This window comes from Ciconia boyciana, chromosome 3 (genome assembly GCF_034638445.1).
Source record: "Ciconia boyciana chromosome 3, ASM3463844v1, whole genome shotgun sequence".
Lineage (NCBI taxonomy): Eukaryota > Metazoa > Chordata > Aves > Ciconiiformes > Ciconiidae > Ciconia > Ciconia boyciana.
This window is the reverse complement of record NC_132936.1, coordinates 105,031,863-105,059,343: the sequence shown is the minus strand read 5'-3', so window position 1 is coordinate 105,059,343 and position 27,481 is coordinate 105,031,863. Positions and strand designations below refer to the sequence as shown.

At 36.2% G+C, this 27,481-nt stretch overlaps 1 protein-coding gene across 1 annotated transcript in view; it reads left to right on the top strand.

Annotated features, from left to right (window-relative positions):
* The window catches only part of USH2A (usherin), a 391,818-nt gene that overhangs the window by 171,279 nt on the left and 193,058 nt on the right, over window positions 1–27,481 (top strand). The window contains exons 30-33 of the mRNA XM_072858355.1: window positions 1,607–1,720; window positions 4,689–4,850; window positions 25,931–26,090; window positions 26,577–26,748. Of these exons, the coding sequence (XP_072714456.1) occupies window positions 1,607–1,720; window positions 4,689–4,850; window positions 25,931–26,090; window positions 26,577–26,748 (608 nt within the window). The remainder of the gene's footprint in view (window positions 1–1,606; window positions 1,721–4,688; window positions 4,851–25,930; window positions 26,091–26,576; window positions 26,749–27,481) is intronic.

Here is a 27,481-nt window from a genome sequence, read left to right as displayed (position 1 = left end):
AGATGTCAGTACAGCTTTCCACTGTTAACCGGGGATTTGCAAAATCAAAACTATAACCGGGGAGAGCAGATTCTGATCAACCGGTTTTAGTTTAACACTACTCTGAAGTAAATGTGGTTACTTCTGAATATCTCTTTGTGTGTACGAGTACAACTGGACCTCAGAGAATTCAAATAGAACGATCATTGCAATGCCAACCTTTGAATTAATTACAAGAAAAGACACAAACTTTACCAATTCAGTGAAAGCTAATCTCATATTTTCCATGCGAACACACCTATCAGTAAACACAATATAAACATTCACAGACTTCGATTGTCCCACTCAGAAAATAATGTATTTATGCTGTAACTGTTAACTTCCAGCATCAAATTCTCCAGGCCCTTTTTGTGAATATAAAGGGCTTATGTGGGGAAAAAAGACATTTTTTAATGAAACCCAAAGTTATGTTGCATTCTATGTAGTAACTCAATGAAGAGTAATAATGACTAATTTCTTCTATGTGTTTGCTGAGGGAGTTTGCAGTCTTATTGTACTATGGCACATTTGGCCAAGAATTATGGTTCTCTGAGGTACTGTTGTTTTTGAAGCTGCTTTGCAAAATCCCAGTGTCGGACAGTTCCGAAATAACATAGTTTGCTATAAATTTTATTTTTTTTAAATGAAACACTCCATTGATTTTACTAAAAGCTGTGAGAGTCAAGGTGAGAATGTGGTTTGAAATAAAACTTGACATGAATTGGCCTTCTTTTAATTACTACTGCATTTTCATTCCATATTACTTTATTGTCAGACCTACTTTGAAATGGGAACTGCTGATGTTTCTGAAAATGACTGTAAACCACATTTTTTTCCACGTAGTCCTTCTGTATATTGCAGTTCAAAATATTGTGTAACTTCCTGAAGTGGTAAGGAGTGATTTGTTGCATTCACTATGATAAGGAGCTGATTGATATGTGGGAATCTAGTAACTTCTCTTCACTAACATAAACAGGACCTGAAAAAGCATAAGATTACAGATCTTTTTTTCTTGTAAACCCTTGGGTACTGTGTCACATTAATTATGTTACTGTAGTAGTATAGCAAATATATGATCTATATGCTGCCACTGAAGTAATGGAACACAAGTGGGATGTTTCATACAAAAAAGAGATTTCAGTTTATGGATGAATAAGGGCAACATTGAAGAGGGAGCATTAAAAAAATTTTGTTGTGGGAGACAGTGAAAATTCCTTGGAAAAACAAAATGAATGACTGAAAAAACTTTGTGAGGCAGGGGCTAAGAAAAAAAACTCCTTTATTGTCATTGTTATATTAAAATACACACCTCAATCTTGAAGTAGTATCTGTTACAGTGAGCATAACTAAATAAACTTAGCTGCGTCATTAGTATTAAGACTGGAATAAAATACTGCTTACTCTTAATTTATTTTGAAAAATTTAACTCATGGCATAATAGGAATGAAACCTTGAAGTCATTTTTCTTTTCCTCCTGTAACAGTGGAAGCCTGTAACAGAAAACTTTAATTTTTTACTTCTGTCTGTGTATATATGTAATCAGTCTGTATGCTGTACATGCATGCCACCTTGTTTTTTTCTGTTGCAGGCATATTGACAGGCTTGCATCCCTTCACAAACTATGCTGTAACCCTAACTGCTTGCACTTTGGCTGGCTGTACTGAGAGCTTGCATGCATTGAACATCTCCACTCCACAAGAAGGTAAAGTAATTTCAAAGGTCTTGACTTCCACATTTCAGTCATGAATAATAAAACAGGAGAAGAGCTAAATGCTGCAAAGCCATTTGCTGGAAAACCCCAACCTAATTTGATGACAAAGTGCATTGCCAGACCATAATTGCTCCATTTTTTGGGGGGGTGCGAAAATGAATCAAACTCCATACCCTTTAATGACATGCATCTTTAATAGCTGTAATGCAGATTAATGGGCTTTTTAATTGCTGTTACATTGTTCATGCAAGAGCCTTGTCATTAATATGAAGCATCTGAAAGATTAATGAAAGCTTCCTCATTTTACTATGGCTCAGAAGTAAATCCTGAGACAGTCTGACTAAAAAGAATTGATTGTATGGCATAGTATGAAATTGAGAATCAAACGGTTGATTTCCATGGTTTCTTTTAACTGCTAAACACCAGAAATAGGCAACAATTATTTCAGTGTGAAGAAACCTCCGAATGCCGATTATTTATTAACCACTGTTCAGATTTTCCTTTTTTTTTCTAAACACTTTTACATGTTGTTGTGCTCAAACCTAAAGGTTGTGAGTGTAAATTAATGTTTTCTATGCTTACATTAAGAACTAGAGCAGGAAGAAAGAGAAAATACATTACAGTTCTGACTTTAGAGACTAGACTGATAAGTAATTGTCCTGGTTTCGGCTGGGATAAAGTTAATTTTCTTCCTAGTAGCTGGTATAGGGCTGGGTTTTGGATTTAGTATGTGAATAGTGTTGATAACACACTGATGTTTTAGTTGTTGCTAAGTAGTGCTTACACTAGGCAAGGACTTTTCAGCTTCCCATGCTCTGCCAGGTGCACAAGAAGCTGGGAGGGGGCACAGCCAAGATAGTTGATCCAAACTGGCCAACGGGCTATTCCATACCATATGATGTCGTGCTCAGTATAGAAACTGGGGGGGAGTTGGCCAGGGGGCAGCAATCGGTGCTTGGGGATGCGCTGGGCATCAGTCTGCAGGTGGTGAGCGGTTGCATCACTTGGTTTTCTTCCTGGGTTTTGTTCTTCTCTCGCTCTTTCTTGTTGTTTTCCTTTTCATTACAGTTTATTTAATTATAATTATAATTATATTTTTTCCAATTATTAAACTGTTCTTATCTCAGCTCACAAGTTTTCTTACTTTTGCTCTTCCAATTCTCTCCCCCATCCCACCGGTGGGGAGGGTGAGCAAGAGACCGTGTGGTGCTTAGTTGCCGACTGAAGCTAATCCATGACAGTCATGCACATCAATTACTGGAGCAAATGCTCCCAAAATATCTGTGACATATCTAAGTCCATTCTCAATTAAACATAAAGTCCACATCTCCTGGTTCTATAATCCTAAAGCCATGTTAATCCAGTTAAAATCATCAGTTACTCCAATTTTACACCAGTAGAATAATGAAGACTTTGACATGTATTTATAGGACAGTCGTTAATCTTCCATGATGTGGAGTATTTTTCAAAATTCCCTCCCTCCCACAGTTCTTTGTTTCATCTTCTATGTAAACTAGGTAGTAATACAGTACCAATAAAACAAATAAAATTTTAGCATGACGTTATGTGAATTACAACCATAACGGTTAAAAGAATGCTGGAGTGTTGAACTGCTGCCAAAGCAGGTGGTCATGCAAGGTGATGTCCTGATGAGGAGAGTCCTGAAGATTGCAGTCTAACATTGCTAGAACAGTGTTTTGATGTGAACATGTTAGCAACTGCCAGCAGCACCAATCAAATAAAAAAACAATTATCGCCTCTTGGAAGTTCTAAATAAACTGACGGAGTTTGTCTGGTGGTGGTATCCGTGAAAAGGTGTAGCCTCTGACAGCCAAATAGTTAATGGACCCTGTGATGTAAACATGAAATACAGTATAATATATTTATTTCTGTGTAATATAGTAATTAAAAAATAAGTTGTTTATGTCTTGTTTTCTCAGCTTAGTGAACAAAGCAGGAATTCTTACATGTCTTTGAGAAAAATATCCACTGTTTTCAGACGTGCTGTTGTATTGGGAAGGTTTAGGCAAGAATAGATTATTTTTTTTTTTTTTTTCCCAGAGATCAAATAAAGCCATGGGGAACATGTGTTTTATCCCTCAGAAGAATTGAACAAAAAGTCAATGTGTGGAGTTTCTATTTTTGGACGCTCTTGTTGCATGCTCTTAGTAACAATAAATTGATGATACAGAAGACAGACACCATATCACACCCTCCAGCTATCCCTGTTTCCCTATTGAAACATTCATTACTTTATATTGTTTTCACATTGCCAGCCACTGCTAGTTATTGTTTTAAATTGCTAGCACAGAGCTTGTAAATTACAAAATATTCCTCCCAGACTAAGGCCTGAGTTCTGCTCCCCTTGTGATATTCAGTGGGATTGCTTGTGCTTCTAGCATATAACTCATTGGAACGGTGAGAGAACTTGGCTTTTAAATTATTATCCATTGCCAACTTCCAGTATATTATATACATAAAATCTACGCTAAACAAACATTACTAAGTGTATTGAATTATGAAAATTCTGAAATAAGGGGTAGTGCCTAAGAATACAGCCTCTGCATTTGTGATTAGAAAGAATGATCACTTTGTTGTTAGGAATAAAAAGTATGAAGGAAGAGAAAATCATTTGTATTAAAAAAAGGACTGTACTAAAATCATGTACCACTCCCCTTGCTCAGACTTATCAAGCTGGAAAGATAAAGTTATATGAACATAATGATTCTCCTAAAAAGCAAAGAGTATATCCTTGTCTTTCAAGTTTCTGTTTGGCTAGGAAACCTCACATGTAATAGCAGAGTTCTCAAAATGCTGGTATATTGCAAGCATAAAATCTCTTCTGAAATTTCAACTTTACCAAAAATCATTCTGGTAGTAGCTCCTCACTGAAATTATTTATTATTTGTGGAAATATTATAATATAATATAATATAATATAATACATTTTTTTCACCAGCCCCTGAAGATGTGCAGTCACCCACAGCAATATCCTTTCCCACATTCCTGCTAATGAGTTGGAGTCCACCCAAAACACCAAATGGTATTATTACACAATATACTTTACATATGAACGGAGTACCAATTTACTTTGGAAATGGAACTAAATATGTTGTAAAAGGTGAGTTCTCTGCTAGGTAGCATGTCAGATGGATATCTCATAGTTGCTATGAATAATGATATGACTGACCTCTTCTTATTTCAGAGGAAAAGAAAAATAATTTTAAAATGGTCTGGATGCACTTTAAATCCTGATGGGTTCCGTTTTTTAAAGAATCCTTCATAGAACTCTCTGTTGGGACTCTCAGAAATTAATGTTGCCATGGTGTAGCTAAATCTTGTGCTGTGTTGTCCTCTTTTAAAGGACCTGAGTCATCTTTTTAATGGTTTTATAACTTTTTGATCTCGTACCATCTAGCTCTCAAAACAAGTAAACTGTAAGCTGTTGAAGACAAGATATTATGTACAAGTTTAATAGTTTTTCCTACTGTCTTCCTTAAATATTCTTAATTAGAGAGACACTGTGTTGCTTTCCTGAATAGTCCATGTTTAATTCATTTGTTAAAAGCATAAACTAATAATCCATTTTCTTCTTATAACAGTTATGCAATGTGTCAATAACCAAGTTACACCAGTACTCTTAAACTACTACACAGAAGCTAAATGACTGTTATTTGGCAGTACAGTGAAGCATGGTAATCTGACTTCCTATTTTAATGTAATTGGCGTAGTTTAATGAAGTATCCAAGTTATTCGTTCAGACATTATTCAAACAACAAAAAACAAAATAAAAAACCCCAAAATATTGAGTTAGAAGTATCATAGCACAGCATAAGCACTATTCTGGATGCATCAGAATTTGTATATGGTAGTAGGTACAAGTAAAAATAAAGCATTTCATATAGGACAACTCGGGCAAAAAGGGTACCAAGACCCTACTTTCTTTTTAATGTAAGGCCTTAAAATTCAAAGCCATTTCTGCCTCTTGAGTTAGTATAAAACATATTTAAAAATTCATATAGTTCAAATTTCTTTGCCTTGCACAGGCCATAAGCTACTGGTGTGGTGGGTCAGTTTTGACACTGAAAAATGAATCCAGTTAGAGAACCTCCTGAAGGCTGTTGATGATCGCTATAATAAATAGTGCAGACTTTAAGTCAAACTTTTTCATTCTGTATTCAAAGGTAATGGATTTTTCGTAACCATAGTAACCTTAGTGTATTTCTGGATAAATACATGAGGTATATACATTCTGGTTTTATTTTTGAATATAAACTACCACATTATGTATTACTAATAATATGAAAAATAGGATATAGGTTAGCATAATGACAGCTCAAACTAGTGTGCATTTTTCTTCTGCAAAAAAATAAATATTTATCAAAAGTATAGGTTCAATTAATTTCTCTCCCATCCCCCCAGTTTTCTGGTATTCTTGTAGTGCCATTTATCTTTTTTGCAAGATCTCCATTAATCTCTTATTGCCATACCATAACACTATTCTTAAGAATTTTGAAGTGCAAATAGTTGTGCTTCCAATCTTATTAAAACCCTTACTGAAAGTTCATCACAGGTAGTTTTACTGATGTGTTAATCTGCAACCTGCTTATAAATTGACAAGCAATGTAAAATGTTTGAGGAAATGTTCACCATAATATATTTTGTTTGGTTGGTTTTAGTTTCATGTCTGATTGTATTCTGAGTCATAGCCAAAATGAACTATTGATAGAAACTGTGGTCAAGTAACTTTTGTAATTGTTCTTTGAAAATATAGAAAAAGATAAATTAAAAAGGGTCAGGACTTGATTCCTCATGTTCTACCTCTAAATCTTGAATGATACATCAGAACACATTCAGCTAAACTAGTCTAAGGAAAAGTCATCTGGTTCATAATCTTCCTAGAGGAGCTCTTGTTGCTTTTATTTAGAAATTATTTATTCATATTTTTCTAGAAATTTTGATATTTTTGGTCCCATTGAGCATTTCATAACTTTGATTTCAATTAAATTTTAGGCAGACATAAGATATAAAGAGAACAGAGAATTTTGCTTATTCAAAAGAGAAGGCTAGTGAATCATTGTGTTCACTGTGTGATCTATGTGTTCACAAAACACATAGATTGTGTTTTGCAGTATGCAGTACAGCACAAGAGCCACTCTTGCCTACCATTCTGAACACAGGGCATGGAGTTCAGTCTGTTTACTTTGGATCCATTTTATTTAGCTGCCAGTTTCTCACTCTGCCTGAGGGGGAAGAGGCTATGTGAGCCAGCAGGCTGGGATTTGGGTCACTAGAAATCCCAGTCATTCTGAATCAGTTTTATTCAAGATCTTGCTTAGATCTGCATATATCTTCAATTTGACCTGTTTTTACTTCCTTTCAGAGCCCAAGTTTTTCTTCTTCATAGGCTAGAGGTAAAAGAGATACAACATAATCTTTTTCTCTTTTTTCTTTTTTTTTTTTTTTTGCAAAGGTTATGGTTTTACAGTGAAAAGTTGCAGCTTTTGACTTTCCAGTGTTATACATGTGTCTCTCCTACGTTTTTGGCTTTTCCAGTATTATTATCCTTTTCCTTTCAGCATTTATGCTAGTGATGTTGGTGACTTACTGCCTCAACATAATATGTTATTGACCCTAAACAGAGAGACAAAGTTCATTGTCTCTGACATCTGTTTCCTATTCATTCACCAAAATGATTTTCCTAATTTAATAACTATGCGACTGAGTTCCTGACCAATAGTCTATACCAGAAAGTCATAGATTCTCTCTGTGTTTTTTGAAGTGCTGTATCTATTGAAATGGTTTTTTTAAAACCTTTCTTTTTAGGACAACATCATTCTGTCTAAAAATTGAGACTTCACTGACTTTCACTTCAGACCATGGAAAGTGCAATCAGTTTAGGCCCATACTAATTAATCCATAACTTGAGGAGAGATATGTTTTCTCAACATCATAATTGCAAATATATTGTTAACTTAGTTTCTGATCTTGACAGTTGTTGAGGGCTTGAAATACTCATTGATTTTCATGGAAATTCAAGTGTTTGTTTCCTCTAGGGGTTGAGCTGTAATTAAAAAGGAAACCCTTTAAAAGCACATATGGCAAATGTACACTTTACCACATTGAAAAGGGAGACCCATTAGGCATCCATCATCCATTAGTGCCTTTAAATATTTTCCCCATATTGACAAATTCAGTTTCTGTGTTGTGAGTAATGAAGCACTGAAATGAAGCCAGCCCCTGTACCGCACCCCCTTTGTTAACTGTCAGTCTGTGATTTTTCTGCTTCCCTCCTTTATGCATTTGCCTTATGTGGTACTACTTCCCCATGCAATCTGGGTGCTATTTCACATCCTGAATTCAGTGAAAAACTAATGTCTCCAATGGGTAGGGACAAGCCAAGAAGAAATAGTCAGTCCAGGATCCTGGGTGGAATTTAGGCTGTGTGAATACATACCCCTGTATTCATGCTTTCAGTTCCTCTGTGTGAGAGCGCAGAAGCTCCTGTAACCAAGACCAACAGCTGCAGCTTAGGAAAGCAGTTGCAACAGGGTTCTGCTCTCCAAGCCTGCATACCTTCCTGTTCTGTAGAGATGACTAGCAGCTGTGAGGAGATGGAGAAGCTCGTACAGTTATCTTCAAAACTCTTAACATATACACACTGATCTTACAAAGGCTTTTGATTTTAGGAAAATTTGAGTTGATTTTTCCTGTGGAGAGGAAAATGTGCTTCTCTCACCCATCCAAACACTCACAGGCAAAATTGAAGCTTCTGCTTTGAAACGTGGAGATTTCTTAATGTAATTCTTTTTTCGTATTTTTAAATTTAGGCAAGGTATTCATTCTTGTTTTCTCTTTTCTTTAAATTAGTCTCAAAAATTTCCCACCTGCCTTAGATGAAAGAGAAAACAGCGTGGGTTTTATACTTAAAAGTATTAGACTGCAGTGGCCTGAGCTGGTAGTGCCAATACCACCAGCAGAAAGGTAGTCTAATAAATGCAGAAAGGTATAGTGTAAGCAGAAACAGTAATGACCAGATGTGACCCAAGTGCCAAGTTTTGTTTTGGTGGAAAACTTATTGTTATGAAGAAACTTTAGAAAAAAGATTAGAGCAAAATATTCCTCTATTCTTAAATGCTGAGCATTTGATGGACTAAGAAAAGGGATTCGTTACCTAACATGTTCACAAAGGAAAATGACTTTGTAGATATCTTTAGAAAACAAAAAATGTATAAATATATGTTTGCACTGAGCTTAGCGTTGAGGATGTACATCTGCATTTTCTGCAGCACTAGATACTTGACAAAGTTAACAAATTGTGTTCATATCATTTTCCTAGAAGAATCTAATGGTTCTCATCATGAATCTTTAAAAGGAAGATATTCTTATTAAGACTCAGCTGTATGAAACATTTTTCTCTGCCAACCTGAAAGAAGTGTTTCCAGTTTTTCAGGAAGGAGATCCTGTCAACTATGTTACAAGGGCAGATCCTCAACTGAGTTAAACGAGTGTAGAGTTATCCTAAATTACATGCCCAAGAGTTTAAAAAACCGTGACAGACTGCTTTGTACCAGGTTTCTGGGCAAAATATTAAGGAGAGCCTTGGAAAAGGTGAGAGAGAGCTGCCTTCACAATTTTGTCTAAGAGCATGAACTAAGCTTTGACTTCTTCAAATTGTTATTTGACCTGAGTGTGGAAAGGCAGCTGATCCTACAAACCCAGGATAGAATGGGAGCCTTGTTTTTCTGTGAGGAAGAGGCAGATGTTTGACATCTGTTCAATCAGGGCTTAGCATATCTGAACTTAAAAAATGGGAGAACCCCAAATTAGTACCTGTATTTTTTTGTGTTGCTCTAAACCAGTAGTAATTACAGTACACACTATGCACAGCCATGCACAATTATTACATTTTAGTGAAAAATTGGCAAAGTTTTTGTCTTTTTTATCCCTATGACTACTACTGCTTGTTTTAAATGATAGACCATGATAATAAAAGCAAAATCCATCATAATATCAGTATAATACTAATTGCCAAGTGAAACAATTTGAACAAGAAAATCCACAGAATTGTACATCGAGGATAATTGCAATAAGATGTATCACAGCAAGAATCTGAATCACTGAGAAGAAAATTCTTATTATGTTAGGTTGAAGATGTAGTTCTCATGGTTACTTTTCATACAGTTTTTAGCTATAGCCATGTTTAAAACCACCAATTTCCAACCCTAAGGATTTGCGTTCCTTCATTTTAGGTCCTGCTCAAAGATGACAGGCAGCTTTTGCCTTAAAGGACAAACAACAGAAAAATTCTGTAGTCCTCTGGTATGAGTTTATTTCCCATCTTCCAGGTTGTAGTGAAATACATATAAATACCAAATGAACCCAGTGTGTTCTTTCACTAGAGTGTTTTGGAAAGAGCAGTTTGCTATCCAATACAATGTTAGTGCTAGATTTATGTATATTCTAACTCTGAATGTCACAATTCCTCAATTTTTTGTGAAGCAGAGACTTACTTAACACCATTGTGAGCAGTGAAAAGTTAGTCTTCACCTCTTCACAGTTAGAATTGGTTGTCTGAAATGTCTTGCATGTGACCCAATGAGATATGCCCCAGTGTCTCTTTCTTATTTTAGCGTCTTGCAATACCATGCTACAGTTCCAGGCCCACCCTTTACATTTGGTTTAGCAAGATACCCAGCTGAAAAGGCATACAGGAAATAACATGGTTTCCAGGATGGTGTGTAAAGAATGCCTGCTGCTTCAGGCTTTATTCTGGCCTGAGCATGCATTTAAGTAAACATATATTGGTGCACCTAGCACTAGAGGGCAGAGTACACTAATCTTACAGGAGAAGCTGCCTTCCTCTAGAAGTTATAGGCATATAAGAAAGCACATTTGATACACCTGAATTGGCAACACTGACATTGCCAGTGACCGGTACTATCGTAATTAATTCCGCAGACCCAGAATGCAGATTCAGCAGGCACAAAACCAAAGGGCAAATGGGCTGTCTGAGTCTGGCATTCCTGTATTTCAGCTTCAGACAGAAGGATCTGGTACACGCATTGGACTTAATAATACAGATCTGGGGAATTTAGAAGGGAGGGGGGTGGGTAAGGGTAAAAGCATTATGTTTATTTGTAGCAGCTCTGTTGTATCATTTTCTATTGCAGTGCATTAGTGCAGTGTTAAATAAAATCTGCTTATTTAAAATCCTTTTAAATAGTGTTTAAATATTTCCTGCTGATACAATCTGCTAAAGTAGTTATCCTTGCTGCAGATTTCAGTTAACCTTGTCGCAGATATTAAGCCTGAAGCTACACAGACTTTTAGGGACCTTGATTATAGAGCAAAACCTAATGGTGTCATTATAAAACCACAGCTGGACAAGCTTCTGGAGTCCTTGTCCTTTGATCAGATTTGGGTAACACAGCAAGCCAGGAGAGAACTCATGCTAACCCTGCTGGAATTGCTGGGCTCTCAGGTTGCTTGAGTACCACTTTCTAAAAATTAAAATGCAACACAAATTATAAAATGAGAGTGATTGGTACCTCCCAATCTTCTGTGTGTACCAGCGTAAACTGGAGCAAATAGCTTCTCCAGAGCTAATAGCTGTAGAACAGGGAGAGTCCTTTTTTTCTCCTTTCCCTTCTGGCAGCATAGGAAATATTTTGGCTCTGGACTCTGTTTTTTAAACAAAGAGAAGAAAAACATTGATTTCCAGGCTTGTCTAAATTCCATGACAAGAATTGAAACCACTAAAATATGTAAAACTCCCAGGTTATTTTGTCCTGTGATCTTACTTCAAAATTAGTTTTCAGAATTAGACATATATAGGCTTCTAGTTCTTTATTTTCTCCTTCACAGATATCTAGATTGGTCAGCAGACTTAAAGATGCTGAGATCTCTTCAAAACACAGTGTGTACTGAGGAGGACAGATTTAAATCAAATGTTCATTGAGTTCAATTTGTAAAATTTAAATACAGCCTTTTTTGTTGTTTTTTTGTTGTTTTTGTTTTTTTTTTTCAAGCAGCAGAACTTACTGTACACATGTTATCATCTTGGAGGTGTTCTGAACTGTCATGTGAATTTGCAGGTCTTCTCCAAGACATCCCCACTGCAGTTAAATAGCAGCAAATTCTTATTTAGCCACTTTCTGAGATCAGTTTGTTGTAATGTTGCCTGTGTGAACCTCTCTTGGGCAAACTGGCCCAATCTTGTGCATCTTGTCTACGTTCCTCTGGGATTTCTGAAAAGTGTAATCTGTTTCTCTGCATTTTGTCTTTCACCAGTGAGAACTTCATATAGGGGCCTATCAAGTGATATAGTTTCTCTTTGTAAGCAGTTGTCATGTGGTGACCACTGTTTGCCATTAAACATTGAGAGGTCTCCTTAGATTTATAAGAACTAGAATATGCTTTCTTGGCCATGCTGTGCTCATAGCCTGAAGTACCTTTTTGTGGGATCTTATTTTCAGCAGTATGTCTGGTGATTGTGGTTTGCCTGAAGCTAGTAAGGCAAAGTGGTGGGTTCTGTTCTGGTTTTAGTTTTGCTGATAAAACAGATGCATGAGCTTATAGTTTAAGTCAAGATTTCATCAATCACACTTTTGTTAAGTGCTTTAGAAAACATCAGAAACTGTGCAAGGTTTTATGTTCAACTTATAAATCATATGTTTATAGATAAAGAAAAGCATCTCCACTTTCCTGAGTGATATTTTTTGCCAGGATCATTTTGAAATGCTTGGTAAATGATTTATGCTTAGTTTCAGGTAATGCTGGACTCATGTAAATAAAGATATGACACCTCTTGCACAGATGGACTAAGGCCAAACCTGCTGCTTCTGTTTGAATCTCTTGATATCCATTCATAAGGATATACCTCACTTAGCTCTAACTTAATGGGCTTGGAAAGAGTGGGGCAGCCTTCTTGATATTGCAAGCTGCATAATGAAGCTTCTCTCTGAGATTTTCCTTGTGCCCTGGAAAACACTCATATTCCTCCTTACTCATTTAGGACCATTTGGTCCCTGAACTGCCAAACACTTGATGTATATTTAATTTAAGATAGATATTTTCTTCCATGCTGATATTACAAATTGTGTTGGTTTATCAGCTGTGACAATTATTCTGACTGAGCAGTACACGCGTTCCCGTTTGACTTGCACTAGACACAGACCCTTCTCTCTATACCCAATATGTCCCAACCTTACTTTAACACTAGTGGAATATTAATAAATGGTGACAATGTACAGGCAGGTAACACCACAGTAATACTTCTGGAGGGTTCCCAACCAGGGGTTCCCTTTTTCCTTGGTTTTACTAAATGCATGGCCACAAGGGTGTTGAGTCATTAACCATTACTTAAATATTTTCAGCGTTTTATGTATTGAAAAAACAGAAAGCTATAATGAGACAAATTTATGAAAAGGGGATTCTTTGATGTTTGCATATGTTTCAGACTTGTTATTTCATTAAATCTGAGCAACTTCCTTACAACTTGCATTTCGGAAATGCTTCACCAATTAATGTCTTTTTCTGTTACTGTAAGTCCAGACCTTCCTGAGTATTTTTCATCTTTCACAAGTCTTGTCTTGTGTGTGAACAATACAAGCCTGAGTGTTACAAGGCCATAAAATAGTTGGATATAAGTTTGATTTTAAAAATATTTGATGGTTTGTATGACTGGAGGAGGAATCCTGTGTTTTCAAAATGTTTCCCTATCCTCCTAAGTTATGTGAAAACATATGCAAGGCATAAATCATGTCACAAAAAGCATGAAAGGCATTCTAGGATACTTCCTTTCCTGTTGAATCACTGCCAGAAATCTAACCTAGGTTTCTACACTGATTGCCTAAATTGTTTACATAAAGCTTAATAGCCTTTTAGTCAGTACTGAACTCCATCATGCTTTCTACTAGTCTTCCATGAAATATTGTATTTTTATGACTATCTATTTCTGATTGAAGCATTTTACATAAATTGTAGTTGGACTTTGAAAGCTGCTGGGAGTTTTCTCTTTTTTCTTTCTTTCTTTTCCATGGTTTTTATTGTATAAATAGAGTGATGCATTAAAATGATGTGTTACTGGGAAATTAACTAGTGCACGGGAAAAAATATTTAAGTGAACATAAAACTAAACATGTGAGAAGAACATCAGATTAGTGTGCTTTAAGTAAGGCTTACACTCATGGTCTTAAGAAAAATGGAAAGGTGGATGGTAAACATCGTTATTGTTTCTGCAATGGCTGCTTTGGATATACCATGTTCCTTTATTACAGAGACACATTTAAGTCACATTTACAGTATGCATATCTTGATTTCTTTTTCTGCATGTCTGGGTATGTTTATGGCTACATGTAAATAAGCATCTGGATTTCTAATTTAAGAATGGTGCTGTTCAATCATTTTGGTGAGGAGTGGTGCTGCACAAGGTCTGCACATGTAAGAGAATAAGTGATCAGGTGGGAAAGAGTGAATTTTTACACTGGTGATAATATGCTGCCTGTGTTCTGTATCTGGAAATATATAATTAGCAATTTCTAATTCTAATTTGTGATTTAATCAATTCAGTCACTAAGTTTCTATGTTCTTTCTGTGAGCGTACATGGTTTCCATCAACATAGGTACATAAATATACAAAATTTTATACAAATATCTTGGGGGAGACTTATAACATTTTTATTTTAAAATTTTTCTAGTTGGTATAAATTAGAGTTGGAATCAGTGCTGAATAGATAGTAGGGGCAGCTAAAACAGCTCTGCCAACAGTTGAAAGCTTTCTTGTTAGGACAGTGGGTGAATAGCTTTGCATCCCCTCTGTTAGTCAATGGAAAAGGTTATTCAGAGGTGACTAGAGAATCTGGCTTATTAAAAGGTTCTGGGTCCTCATTGCTTACCTTTCCAGGATCATTGGCTATACCAGGTGAGTTCATACAAAGGATGCATAAGTGGTGAAAATTTCCACAGTTTATTCTAGGAGAAATGTAGAAACTGAAGGAAATTATCAATAGTGGAAAGTAACCCACGTTGGCACAGTATGTCAGTAACTTCCTTTTGAAAGTTGAATTTTGTATTGACTTCAACTTTGGAGCTATTTATGATTACTTCATTTTAATATTGTCAGTCATTTGTTTTCTGATCAAGGAACAATAATTTAGTCCAATTGACAAGAACATTCACATGTTCTCATGAGCTGGCGCGCCAGCCTTTTCATCAGCTCAAGGATAAGAATGCTCTCCTACATATCCAAATAATTGTGGTGCCTTTTGCTATTCTTAAAAGTTAGGGTAACAGTATTATTTTCATTTCAACTAATGCGTTTTGAATTTTTGAGATATGGCTTTTGGGATTGAATACCATTGTTGCAATGTCACATAAATTTTAAGCTGTTAAATTGTACTGGGATTAAAATACATGCATAATGGAAGTCTTTCTCCTAAGTTTACAGGCAGAGATAAAGTACATAGAAAGCTAGTCAAGGAAAACTCAAAATAAAGTGAGGTGCACCAAAGAAATCAAAAGATTAAATAAATAAATGTTATCAGAAAAAGAGAGGTACAAATCTTAGCTTAACTATGAAAAGAAGTTGCATGACAGGGATCGAGGCAGAATAAACAAATGGTAGTTAGAACTAGAACATAATTTAAAATGTTTGCACACAGGACAAAGGAAAATCCAGGGAACTAAACAGACTAAGTTCAAAACAGTTGAGAGAAATTATAAGACGACTTCTTCCACCAAAGAGCCTGTCCTTAGTGATGCCTCTTTGGGAGGTACATTAATCAACGCTGTAGTGCTCCAGCCAGAGAACCAAAAAATATTAAAGCAACTAGACTAAAATCATTCCTTGTTCCTACGCCTTATCACCAGGTAACAGAGTGCTTCTTAGAGGTAGAACTGCTGTGGGGGAAAGCCACAGGCCCTGCAAAATCTGCGGCCGTCATGTGCTATCACATAAATTGCAGTTGCAACAGGTACTAGTTTACAGGCTTCAGCAGAGAAGCTGAGGACATGAATGGGCATAGAGATTAGCCTAATCCTCCAGGAGATCCAACTAGAGGAGCAGATCCAACTAGAGGAGCAGTATTCACGTTAACTATGAAGCGTAAGGAAGTTTCAGTTGCAAGTTCTGAGTTCTCTTCATAAGTTGGGTAGAAGGGTTCCGTTTACTCTGGCACCTTCTGAAAGCACTGCCATTTAACATCTGCCTCTTACAGTTGTGTCCCTGAGTATCACAAGAAAATTCAGAAAGATGACACCAATACTGTAACATAAAGCAGATACATTCCCAACAATGACTACTAACATATAGTGTCTGTTGCTTTTCTGCAAGAAAGAAAAAGTAGTGATTATAAAATATAAACAGTCTAGCTGGGAAAAAAAAAAAAAGAATTGTGGAGCAGCGGGACTGAAAAATATACTATGTTCTACATACACGAGATTGGAGGGGGGAGAGGGTTGGGGTGAAGTACGAAAGCCTCTTAAGGGTTTGCTACTTGTGAATTATGCATCTCACTCTCACTAGTAGGCGTAAATGCATAATTCTAATCTGTTCTTATTACTTATTTATAACATGCAGTAGAATGTAAATTCTATGCCTCCTTTGTAGAAGCTTAACATGACAGTTAAGGTATGCAGATATTTCAGGGAGCCTACATAGACAACTTTCTTGGCATAGCACACTGTTGCCAATTAAAGGGCATAAACTTCAAACAATAAATTTTAAACTAGCTCTTCTCCCTCCCCATTTACAGGAGGAATATAGACAGGATGGAAGAAATAAGGGAGAGGATCAACAGATAATAAGAGGAGCATTCATCTTGAAATAAACTACTCTGCATTATTATTATTTATGATAGTTACTGTTATTAATAAAGTACATGTGGGATAGAGAAAAAGCCTGCAACAACCACTGAATTTATGAGACTGGGGACAGATGCATGCTCTTTCTTTTATATCGCTGGCACTGATCGATTTGTATTTTTCCCCGATGATGGTTTATGCCATTATAACTGTTTGGTGGCTCCTTACTATTGAGTTATGGTTGCAAAGCACTTCACAAACGAGAACAAGCCTCTGAACGTTATATCCTAATCTGCACATCCTATAGATACGCCATAATACAGAGCAGCTGACTGCACCACCTGTGATCTGTGTACCCACAAACATGATTTATTCTGGTAATCCCAGTTTAATGCACCACATCAGATTGTGGCAGTTATGTTATCTGATGACATTACTGACACTGCATGACATAACTGGGTAGTGCAACATGTCAAGTTGAAAAAAACTTTGGGCTTTTCAGGGTTTTGGGGTTTGGTTTTTTTTTTTGGTGTGTGTGTTTTCAAAATAAATATAAAGCAAGTAAACTTTTTAAAAAAAAAAAAAAAAAGGAAAAAGACATCCCAATAATTTTCCCCAACCACATGTTGACTATATTAATGACTCAACAGCTGGGGCTGATTGTTCCAGTAAGGACAGAGGAGAGCAGGTAGAAGTACGGTGTATTTTACTATGCTGCTAATTCTGTGCCCAGCTGAAAACTAGCTCAGCTTTTGTAGTCTTGCAACAGATTTAACTTGCTATAAATTGTCTTGTTTAGGAACGGTGCTCAGAAGCTGAGTCCTCCCACTATCCTTGTTCCAGCACTACAGTAATGTTTTAGCAAAACCCTGTATTCTCTGACTATAATTCAGATATACAGAGCTGTTCTGGTCCTAGGAAGGTGATAGTATCTCTTCTACAGAAACTCTTAAATCACATGATGCCTTGCCTGGATGGTGAGAGTTGTTCTCTAATCATCTTGCACGTCTGGTTCTATACAAAATGATGGAACAAGTTACCCATAATGGATGTAAAATGCATATATAGCTAAATAAAGCTCATAACCTATAAACCACTAATCTGTAACCTCTAGTTGATAGCGGTTCAAACAGCCATTGTCATATTTTTCTTGTTTAGATTCCAATTCCTAATCTGAGTGTGCTGTCCAAGTTTCTGCTTGCTTGATGAAATTTTTTTTGTTGAATATTTTGTTGATTAAAACAATTGTTTTGGGGTTAAAATGGTATTTTGTGATTTAGTATGCATATTTAATTTTACTAAGTAAAAATCTACTAGTAAAATTGTTTACTTTTTGTCAAAGAAAATATTTCTTTTAGAAATTAATTTCTTTCCTCCCATCCCTCTTTCTCTTTGCTTAGGCAGGAAAACAAAAAATAAAATAAAATATAGTGTTGAAGAGTTCTAAGTAGTCTCAGATACAGAGAGAGAAGTATAGAAATCTTGCAGGATTCTATTCTACAGATTTGAAATTACAGTCATGCTTGTAAAAATAATTTTAAATGCATGATGTTGATATTTAATGTCTCTCCCCCATCATTTGATTTATAAAGATAAACCTGAATCTTCTTGTCAGCAGTAGATGTTCCATGATTTTGGGTGGGGTGAGTTTCTCTGAAAATTCCACTTTCTAAGTTTATTGGATGTCCTTTTTTCCCCTGTATTATTGAAAGGGAGTTCCTGGGAACACAGGGTCCTAATTGCTTTTCTATGTAGCACTTACTGTCTTATATACCTGTATGGTGTGTCGTCATCTTTGTTGCCTTTTCTCAGGTTTTTTCAGCTTCTCTTCCTAAGAGAGTGTTTGTAAGCCTGTGCTTTCTCATTGCTATTTTCCAGACAGACTTTATTTCTGCACTCTGCAATATATGCTATTCCAGATGGGACTGCATTATTGATTTATATAAAATGGATGGTAATAGTTGCTGTATTACTTACCATATATTCTTCTATAACCTAACATCTTACTGGCTTCTCTCACCACAGCTGCACATTCATACGTGTTCTTCAGTGGGTTGTAAAAGTGGCAGTCAGGCACTTCTCTTGACCTGACACAATTAAGTCAGCACCAAATGTAAGGTGGATCTGAATTTTGTTTCTCCCACTGCAGCAAGATCAGAATTACTTGGGAATTACAGGATGTACTTCTGTTAGTGAGCCAAGGGCTTCTTGGTCATACTAATGTGAATCCAGAGTAGTTCCAGTTTTATAGCAGCAGGTATCTGAGATTCAAATTTGCAATGTAGTTGCCTAGTGCAAATATATTTTCCAGTTGTGAACATAAAGCTGAAGTAACACAGAGGCAAAATGTTCAAAACACTTTTTTTTCCTTTTTCACTTTTTTGGGCTCGACATTGACTGAGAGATCATGGTTCTTATGATGTATACTAACAACTCCCCTCCATTTAAGCTGATGGCAATACAGTGACTGGATTGGAAGTATTCATGAATGGAAATTTTCATTCAAATCTTAAAATAGGGCTGCATCATGCCATATGATGTGCAAAGAAATGACAAAGATAGTGATAACTAGAAAACTAAGATGGTGATATTGATATGACCACAATTGCTTCTCTTCATGTGCCTGGTAAAAATTAATGTGCTCTGTCCTCTTTCTGCTTTCTCCCCCTCTGACCTTCAAACTCACCTTATTTGTCCAGCTGTTATAATTGAAGTAAACTAGGGCGACAATGCATGGTTTTAATTCTAGTAAACAAAGACATAACTTGGAAGTTCATTAGGTTCGTTTGATGCTGAATACTCACGCTGACTGGCTATGTGTTGTTTTGGCAGCAAGAAAAGCCTTTAAAAAAACACCCAAAATGCCTTTATGTTTTTCTGATAGTGACTAATGATAATGGGCCAGGGAACACTTTAGGGATGTTAGGGGAAGAAGGGTTCCAAGGAGCTTCACACACGCACTGTGATTCTTCTGTGGGCAGTGACATGAGGTGTCTTTAGAGTCACACAAGGAATCAGGTAGATTAATTGGTGGTAAAGTATTAAGAGAAGTTTAAATGTCCTTCTCTGATGTTTTCCTTCAACTTTTTCTAAACAATGTGGCATGTGGCACTCCACATGATTTGAGTTTTCTTCAGCTGAGCAGCTTTAGGATTTCAAGCTAGTGTGTCCTAACTGGAAGGCAAGAACAGCCTGGAAAATGTACCCGTAGTGTCTATCTGAGGGACATGGCTTTGAAATACAAGACTGGAATCCTTGTATTCCAACTTTTGCAATGGGAAAGGAATAATATATATGTTTAATTTAAAAGATCTGTTGCTTGCTAGGGGAAGGTTAAAACTTATAGTTTTACCAAAAAAAAAGGAAAAATGAAGCACAATAATCAGGAATGGATGCTAATGTGGCCTTATGAATTGGCCAGGATGAAACATAACATTTGAAGGATGAGTTTGTGCTGAAAGAAGTTCAAAAGTTTGGGCTGATAAATGGCAGAAAGGTTTTCTGTGCACCAGTTAAGGGTTGTAAGAGCAAAACCAAGAGACACTGTTACTAAATGTGAAAACAAATAGAATTTATAATCTTTGCTGTTAAAACATAATTATATTTAAAAGCATTAAAGTACTTCGGAGCTACTGCTTTTCCAAAAGTGGAACTTTTGTAGTTCTACCACATGCATGTAATAACTTCATTAATTGTTTGAAATCATTGCAAAACGAAATTATTAAAGATCCTTTTGTTTCACACCTGTGCCAAAGGGTTTTTCGCCTTGAAGTCGAAAAGCCTTTCGACTTTTTTACACAGTCCAACACATCACTGTCATGTTTTTCGTGCTTCCATAGGATACATGGTTTTGTGCTATGCTCTTTAATTCCTCAGGTGGGGCCTGGAAGTTGTACCTTTCCTGAACTCTTCTGAAGCATATAAATCTCAAATGGAATGAGGATTTACTCCTTTATGAGTAATTTGGAAAACCAGAGATATTTACTGCTGAGCAAATAGCTTCTAAAACACATCAGCATTTGCTGGCCAGCTAGAAGCAAAGTTGTTTCGTCCATATGCCATTGTGTCAAAGTCTTTGCTGGTTAGAGAGCAGAACAACACCTTATGGTGCTTCCTGAAAATAATTATTTGTGACCCTGAGTTTATTTGTCTCTCTTTATTTCTTGCCCTTGTTTTTAGTGGCTTCACAAAATTATTTTGATTCTCACTCTAGAACATTCTTAATCATTAATTAATATCCAGCAGAATTTGCTGCTATCTTGGAAGATAGCTGTTTTCTTCAATTAATGGGAGTGTTCCACATGTGAAAGGCCATTCATTGCTGGTTTATGCAATTAGGTACATGAGCATACTGTTTTCTTGGGCTTGATTGAGTTGCCTGAAGTAGGCAAGTGGTGTCATTTGTGACAACCTGGTTTTTCTGAAATATTTTCAAGGGAGTGATGAGTATGGCATGGGGTTCACAGGAGATTGGTGAAAAAGATGCAGCATTAGTATAATACCTTCCCAGAGAAGCTTGTACATTAGTGATGGTTCTTTGAGAGTCAATCTAATTAAGTGATTGGTGCTTTATAAATACAGAAAGCAGGATATACTGTACTAAAAGTTATATATGAGTTGTTGCTTGCTTTCAGAAAATGGTGGAACAGAAAGAACTGCTAATGATGTCTGATGGAGCAAGCCTGATAATATGATCTTGGCACTTACTTTATGAATTTGATTTTTTTTTTTTTTTTTTTTTTTTTTTTGGTAGTGCATAAAAATCGGATGGGGACATTGTTGTATTTGGTGATGCAGATTTATGGTCCCAAAGAGTTTACCTTCTAATTAAATATTAAGTTACTGTGAGTTAATTTAACAAACTATGAGAAAGAAGAAGAGAGAACAGAATAAGGATTTGAGTAATGAGCTGAAGCAGTCGTACAGTCTACCTACATAAACAACATGGTGATTGGAATTCTTTGGAAGTTTTTCATCTTCATAGTCTCTCAGCAGGTTTTCTTTGTTGTGCTGCTAACAATCCCTTGCTACAGTGCTGCCGTATTATTTTCCTTTGAATATAGCAATGGGATAGCTATTGTCTCAATTATTTTCCTGAGAGAAACTATGTGGGGTTCCTTACGCAAGTCACGTTTCAACTGAGCGCTCACCAAGACAGGACGTTGCCATTTCTGGTCCTTACAATGCCTGAAACCTGCCTGAAACCAGGGAGAGTGGAAATGGGGTGGAAGAGGGGAGGAAAGAAGGGTATGTGACTCTCTTGCTATAAACCTGAATACAGAATGCTGCCTGTTACAGATAAATTAAAACATTGTAGACATTACTACTGTGTTATTTTTGAACTGTGATGTACTCTGACATCTTGACGGTAAAGCTCATGTTTTGAGTCAAGTTCTTAAATCTCTAATTTAAGTTTTTTGGTTTTTTTTTTACTCTACTAACTATGTTTTTCTTTTCTATTTTAGTAACATCTCTCAAATTCCATGCTAAAAGTAGCACTGTAGTGTTGCATATTATCTTTCAATGACTACCCATTAAATTTGATCAAAGCAAAGTGAGTGTTGTTATTGACCATGCAAACAGGGTCATTCTTTATTCTTTCTGTCTCATGCATTGATTGTGCTATCAGGACTTACGCTGGTGGTTATGAGAAACTGGATATACACCAACCACTCTAGTTAGATTTACCATGATATTTAAGATAGTTGCCTTAGTTAGTGTGGGAAGTTCCACATATACCACATATATAATAAATGTAGTGGTATGCAAATGTCGATTTTAATGATAGCCACTATAGCTAGCAATTGTCTTGCTGACTTATGAGTTAGAAAAGAATTTAGTTTGTTTGTATTGCCTCTGAGGTCAAAAAGATGAAAAGGCAGGCTGATCCCTTCTCTCCCTGCCCTTCCCCTCCTTCCCCCCCTGCCTTTTTCTTTGGGGAAAGTAAGTAAGGGTTTTAAAACAGGTATGTGGGGTTTTATTTTAGCTTTCTTCTTTTGTTCTGTTTTTGACATGAAAAAAGCAGAATTATTTTTCTGGCTGCCTGCTACCTTAATAGGGTGATTTGAGGGAATCCTGTACCCCCAAGAAAGTCTGTTTTTTCTTTGCCCTTTGGTGCTCTTTGCCCTTCTGAGTCCAGAAACTAGTACAAGACCAAATCCGGAATTTAGGTTTTTCTCGGTAAACCTCTATACTTTTTCAGTTTAGCTTTGTTTTGGTAAGAAATAAGTGATTTAAGAGAGTAATTATTGGAAAATTGCAATAAGAAGCATTTGATATTATTTTAAAGGGGACTGGAATTGTGGAACACATAGGAATGTAACCTGATCAAGCAGATGTGTAAGAAAACAAGTTCAGTTTTTGCTGTGAATTAAAAAGAAAATAATTGTCTGCTTATAGGGTTCATTTTGTAAATTGAGATCAATGAAATTCTTCCAGCAACAGCATGAAATCAATTGTAAAATAACATATAATTCAGGCCCTATATTGTAAATAATATTTGTTTGACATTAATCACTGAGTTTTCCATGCACTGGGCTGCATTTTCTTGTAATGCATTTCTGGATAATGCTTGTGGATCCATTTCTAATGTGTTTGAGAGCGATCTGTTTTTCGTGCCCACAGTTGCCTACATTTGATCTTATGCAAATCACGCAATCAAGCAAATGGAAAACAAGGCATTGTTGCTAGAGGACCTTGACAAACAGTGGCTTTGTAGTTTTCAAAACCTCCTCCCTCCTCATTCAGATTCATGTTTGTATCTGTAGTTGTTTGAAGCCATTGATCCATTATGAATCACTTTGAACTTTAAATAGGAAAATATCTGCCAAATCAGATTGTGACAAATAATTGCATCAATTATGATGTAATATGATTTTTATTGTTCAGCTCATCGGTTTCTGGTTCTAACCTTTTAGAAATACTACCTACACTATATTTGCAGGCTCATCCAAACCTTGATGAAGTCTGTGGAGAGATTTTCATTGACTGCAGAGCTCATGCTTGGACTGCTATTCCTAAGTCTCTAATTTCTATATTTTCTTCTCCTGCTCCCACTGATGTAATTTTTCTTTTTAGCCTTTATCCCACCAAAATCTTTCAGATTCCATTGCAACTTTCTATTTGGCATTTATTAGTCAAAATACTTTGGCATTATTAAATCAAGATGAGGAATAAAGATTTCCTTTGATTCTGGTGACATGTTGCTTTTTTCCATATTTTATCTTCCTACTCTTTTTTTTTTAACCTCTCCTCTCCTTCCCTCCCCTCTCAGTATGCTTATCAGTTGATCCTAAAGGATGTTGCTGCTCATATGTCCTGTGTTTCCATTCCTTGGTGTACCTGTTCTTTTAAACTTTGCATGTTTCCCTGTCTTGTCTTTTTGCTTTTTCCATTCCAGGCACTGAGACTCACATAGTAACTTACAGTCGCTTGTTTTTTTCAGGGAGGGAAATAAAACATTTTTCCATCTTCCATTCTCTTTATCCTTGACAAAGTTCCTCCCTCTTCAAATTTAACTAGGTATTTCCAGAAACTCTTATGCATGCAAGTAGTCTCATCAGCTACAGTGTGCATCAAATCGGGGTTTCAGTACAAGCTACCTTTTTAAAAAAAGCAGTTCCTTGATGAGGAATTTTCCTTAAAGGAGAGAAAAATACCCCTCCACCCCACCTCCCAAACCCCATCCCAAATCTGTGTACAAGGAAAACAGTGATCTGCCATAAACAAATGGAAAAGGAGAAATCCACTTTTTCTTTTTCTCTTCTCCCTTCCCTTGTGTTATATTCACTCTGCTAAGTGAAGCCCCACAATACAGTTTCAACTTAGAGAGAAGAATGTGTATTCAATGTTTACAAGGATATGAATTAAATAGGTGCCCTGCATTGCTTTCCGCTCTTCATTTTAGGATTGCTAAAAATAAAATCCTTCTGGTCGCTTGTTTGCCCACCCAGAACATGGAGTATCTGATACTTGTCTCACAGACTTCCATCTCCATCTGTACTTTTTGTGGCTTCTCTGATGGCAGCTGCAAGGAGCAAGGGATCCAGGAAGGTGTACACTAATGAGGGCAATACAGTTGGTGCAGTATGTGGAGTTTACTTTGCTTGCAGAGCCAGCTTGAGCACCTGCTCTGGAGTGTGCTTTCCCTCTCTCACCCACATAAGCACTGCTTAACCCTGGTAGAATCAGCCCCATTATGTTGATTAAACATGTCGCTGTGTTACAGGCATTCACTTGATGATTTTTTTTTAGTGACAGCATTTTTTTTTTAACTCACACTTTGCCATGTGCTCCATAGAACAATACCACTGAGTGATACTGTGTTTTCAATAAAAATGCACGAGTTCATTCTCTCCTCACACAGAGTGGACTAAATCAGAAGGAATTCTATTGCAGCAGGGACTGGAGACATTATATGAGGGGAAAACTAATGAGAAAGAAGTTGGGTCTACAACATTTCTGCTTTAGTGATGTCTTTGTCATCCAGTTGCAATTATTTAATTTGTGCTCACAAATATTTTTGTACTATCAAACTATCAAAATCATAGTTTGATACTATTTGGCTCTGAAAACACTAGCATTTGTTATGTCTTGCAAAAACCCAGAACTTTTCTGGCATACTAAAAATGTGTATCTGTAACATATGCATTTTACTTGTATACCTTATACTGTTGCCAAAACCTCAATTGTAAATTCCTTCTTAAAGGATTTTCTCATTAAAATCTGTGACTTGTATTTTAATAAAAAAATGAAAAAGATTAGAAAATTATGTCTCCATTACTTTCCTACTATAATTTTTCTGACAAACATTCCTTTATTAGTGTCGGGAAGAATATATGAAGCTAAAGATCTTTTAGAATATTTATTCAGCAAAGATGCTACATTTTATTCACTATTTTCTGCAGTAATTGAAACTCAAGATAGCTTCATAATAAATAACCATTTAGCAGTTGTTTTGCTATAGCATTAGACAGGTTGTCTTTACTGAAATATATTTTACAAATGTTTGGCGTTCATGCAGCTGAAGACAAACAGCAAAGAGAGAACAGACCAGTATGAGTGGTGGCAACAATGAGCTTCCTTTGTGTTCATGCTTATAGTGAAATCTGCATTGAGTGAATCGTTGCATGTATCGATGCTTGATGTTCATGTATCATACAGCACATTTTTAAAAAAATATAATCTGTCTGTGTTAATGAACCTGTACTTGGTTTTCCATTAAATTGATTTGATTTAATCATCTTAAAGGTGTTCATTTGCCACTGTAGCAAATTGATATAGTATGTAGCACCTAAGATGCTAAGTCTTTGTTTTGTTTGGGTGGTATACGTTCTAGTGTAAATGTACTGTACAGTGGGGTCCTCTCAACCAAACCATATTCCTTTTTTGCCCTAGATTTAGCAGTTTTTACGCCACACCAGTTTCTGCTCACTGCATGCACGCTTGCTGGCTGTACAAACAGTTCCCAGGTCACCTTGTTTACAGCACAGCTGCCACCATCTCACGTAGATGCCCCAGTCCTGACGGTTTTGGATTCTAGAACGATATATGTACAGTAAGTAAGGATTTCTTCTTTCCTGACAACACAATAGTGCATCAGTTTATTCAAGAATTCCAGTGAGTTCAATCAGGGGAAGGGTTTGTGACATAAAATTAAATTTATTATGATTAAATGCATAGAAGTGATTAGTTTAGTGGTTCTGTGAACCTTCTGATTATCACTTGCCAACTTAATTTCCATTTTGTCTTTACGCAATCAGTATAACCTACATATGGGCATAGCCTCTGCAAACTTCAGTGCAAGAAATGTTCTGGTGATATGCCCATTTTGTAGCCCCTGCTTTGTGTGTTACTGTAATCATTTATCTATTGAATACAAATACTGCATTAGAGGTGTGCCTTAGATTTATTTTTATGGTTGCAAAACTATGTTTTCAAATTCTTAAAATAAATCTCACAAAGTCCCCTAAGCAGCGCCTTACATTTTTCATTATGGTCTGAATCTTTGCTGGTTTTAATCATATTTTGCTTTTATTTGCAGATGGAAAGAACCAGTAGAAGTAAATGGAATCCTAGATTGCTATATAATTTATATTGCCAACAATGAGCAGAATTTTACAAACTGGAATGTAATCTATAACAGCACAGAACTTTTTCTGGATGCTACTATTCAGCAGCTTTTCCCGGGTACTGAATACCTCATAAAACTAGCTGTAAGTTTTAAAGATGTGTAGTAGAGGTGTAAAATGGTGAAAATGATTCTGATTTTGTTAACATCTTAAATACTTAATGGTTCCTGAGTCCACTTTGTTTAACCTCCTCTTTTGGCAACTAAGGTGGGTGAGCCATCCTGATCAACACTAGGTGTTGTGTTTCAAAACAGGCCCTCAGTTTAAATGTACATAATTTAAATACAGATATTCTTCACGGATAAGTTGGATGATAACTAATAGAGAATTAACCAGAAATATATGAAAGACTTATAAGTATGTCTCCTGCCCCCAACTTAGGAGAAAATATTGAATGTATTTGAAAATGTTAGCCTTTCATATTTTGTACCATGATAATTTGCTCTTTCTTCATAAAATCTGTATGGAGGAAACAGCAGAGAGGAAAAGAGTTCAGTGTAAAGTAGCAGTTTGTTTACTGAAAACATTTTAAAAGACCTTGGTGTTTTCATTGCATTTCTTTATCATTGGTTTTATTTTGTGATGAAATAAAACAGCTCCAGCTCACTAACCTGAAAATATGTGCATAAAAGCATGGGATTGTCCCTTGTTTTAAGCACGCTGTTCATTTTATAACAATACCTATATAAGGATATTTGCTTTGATAAATGCCATAGGAAAATATTCTGCTCTTGATTATGAATAAATTTACATTTATGTAGACTGGGTATGCATGCATTTTTTCTTAACATGCTCTTGAATGTTCTAAATATTATAC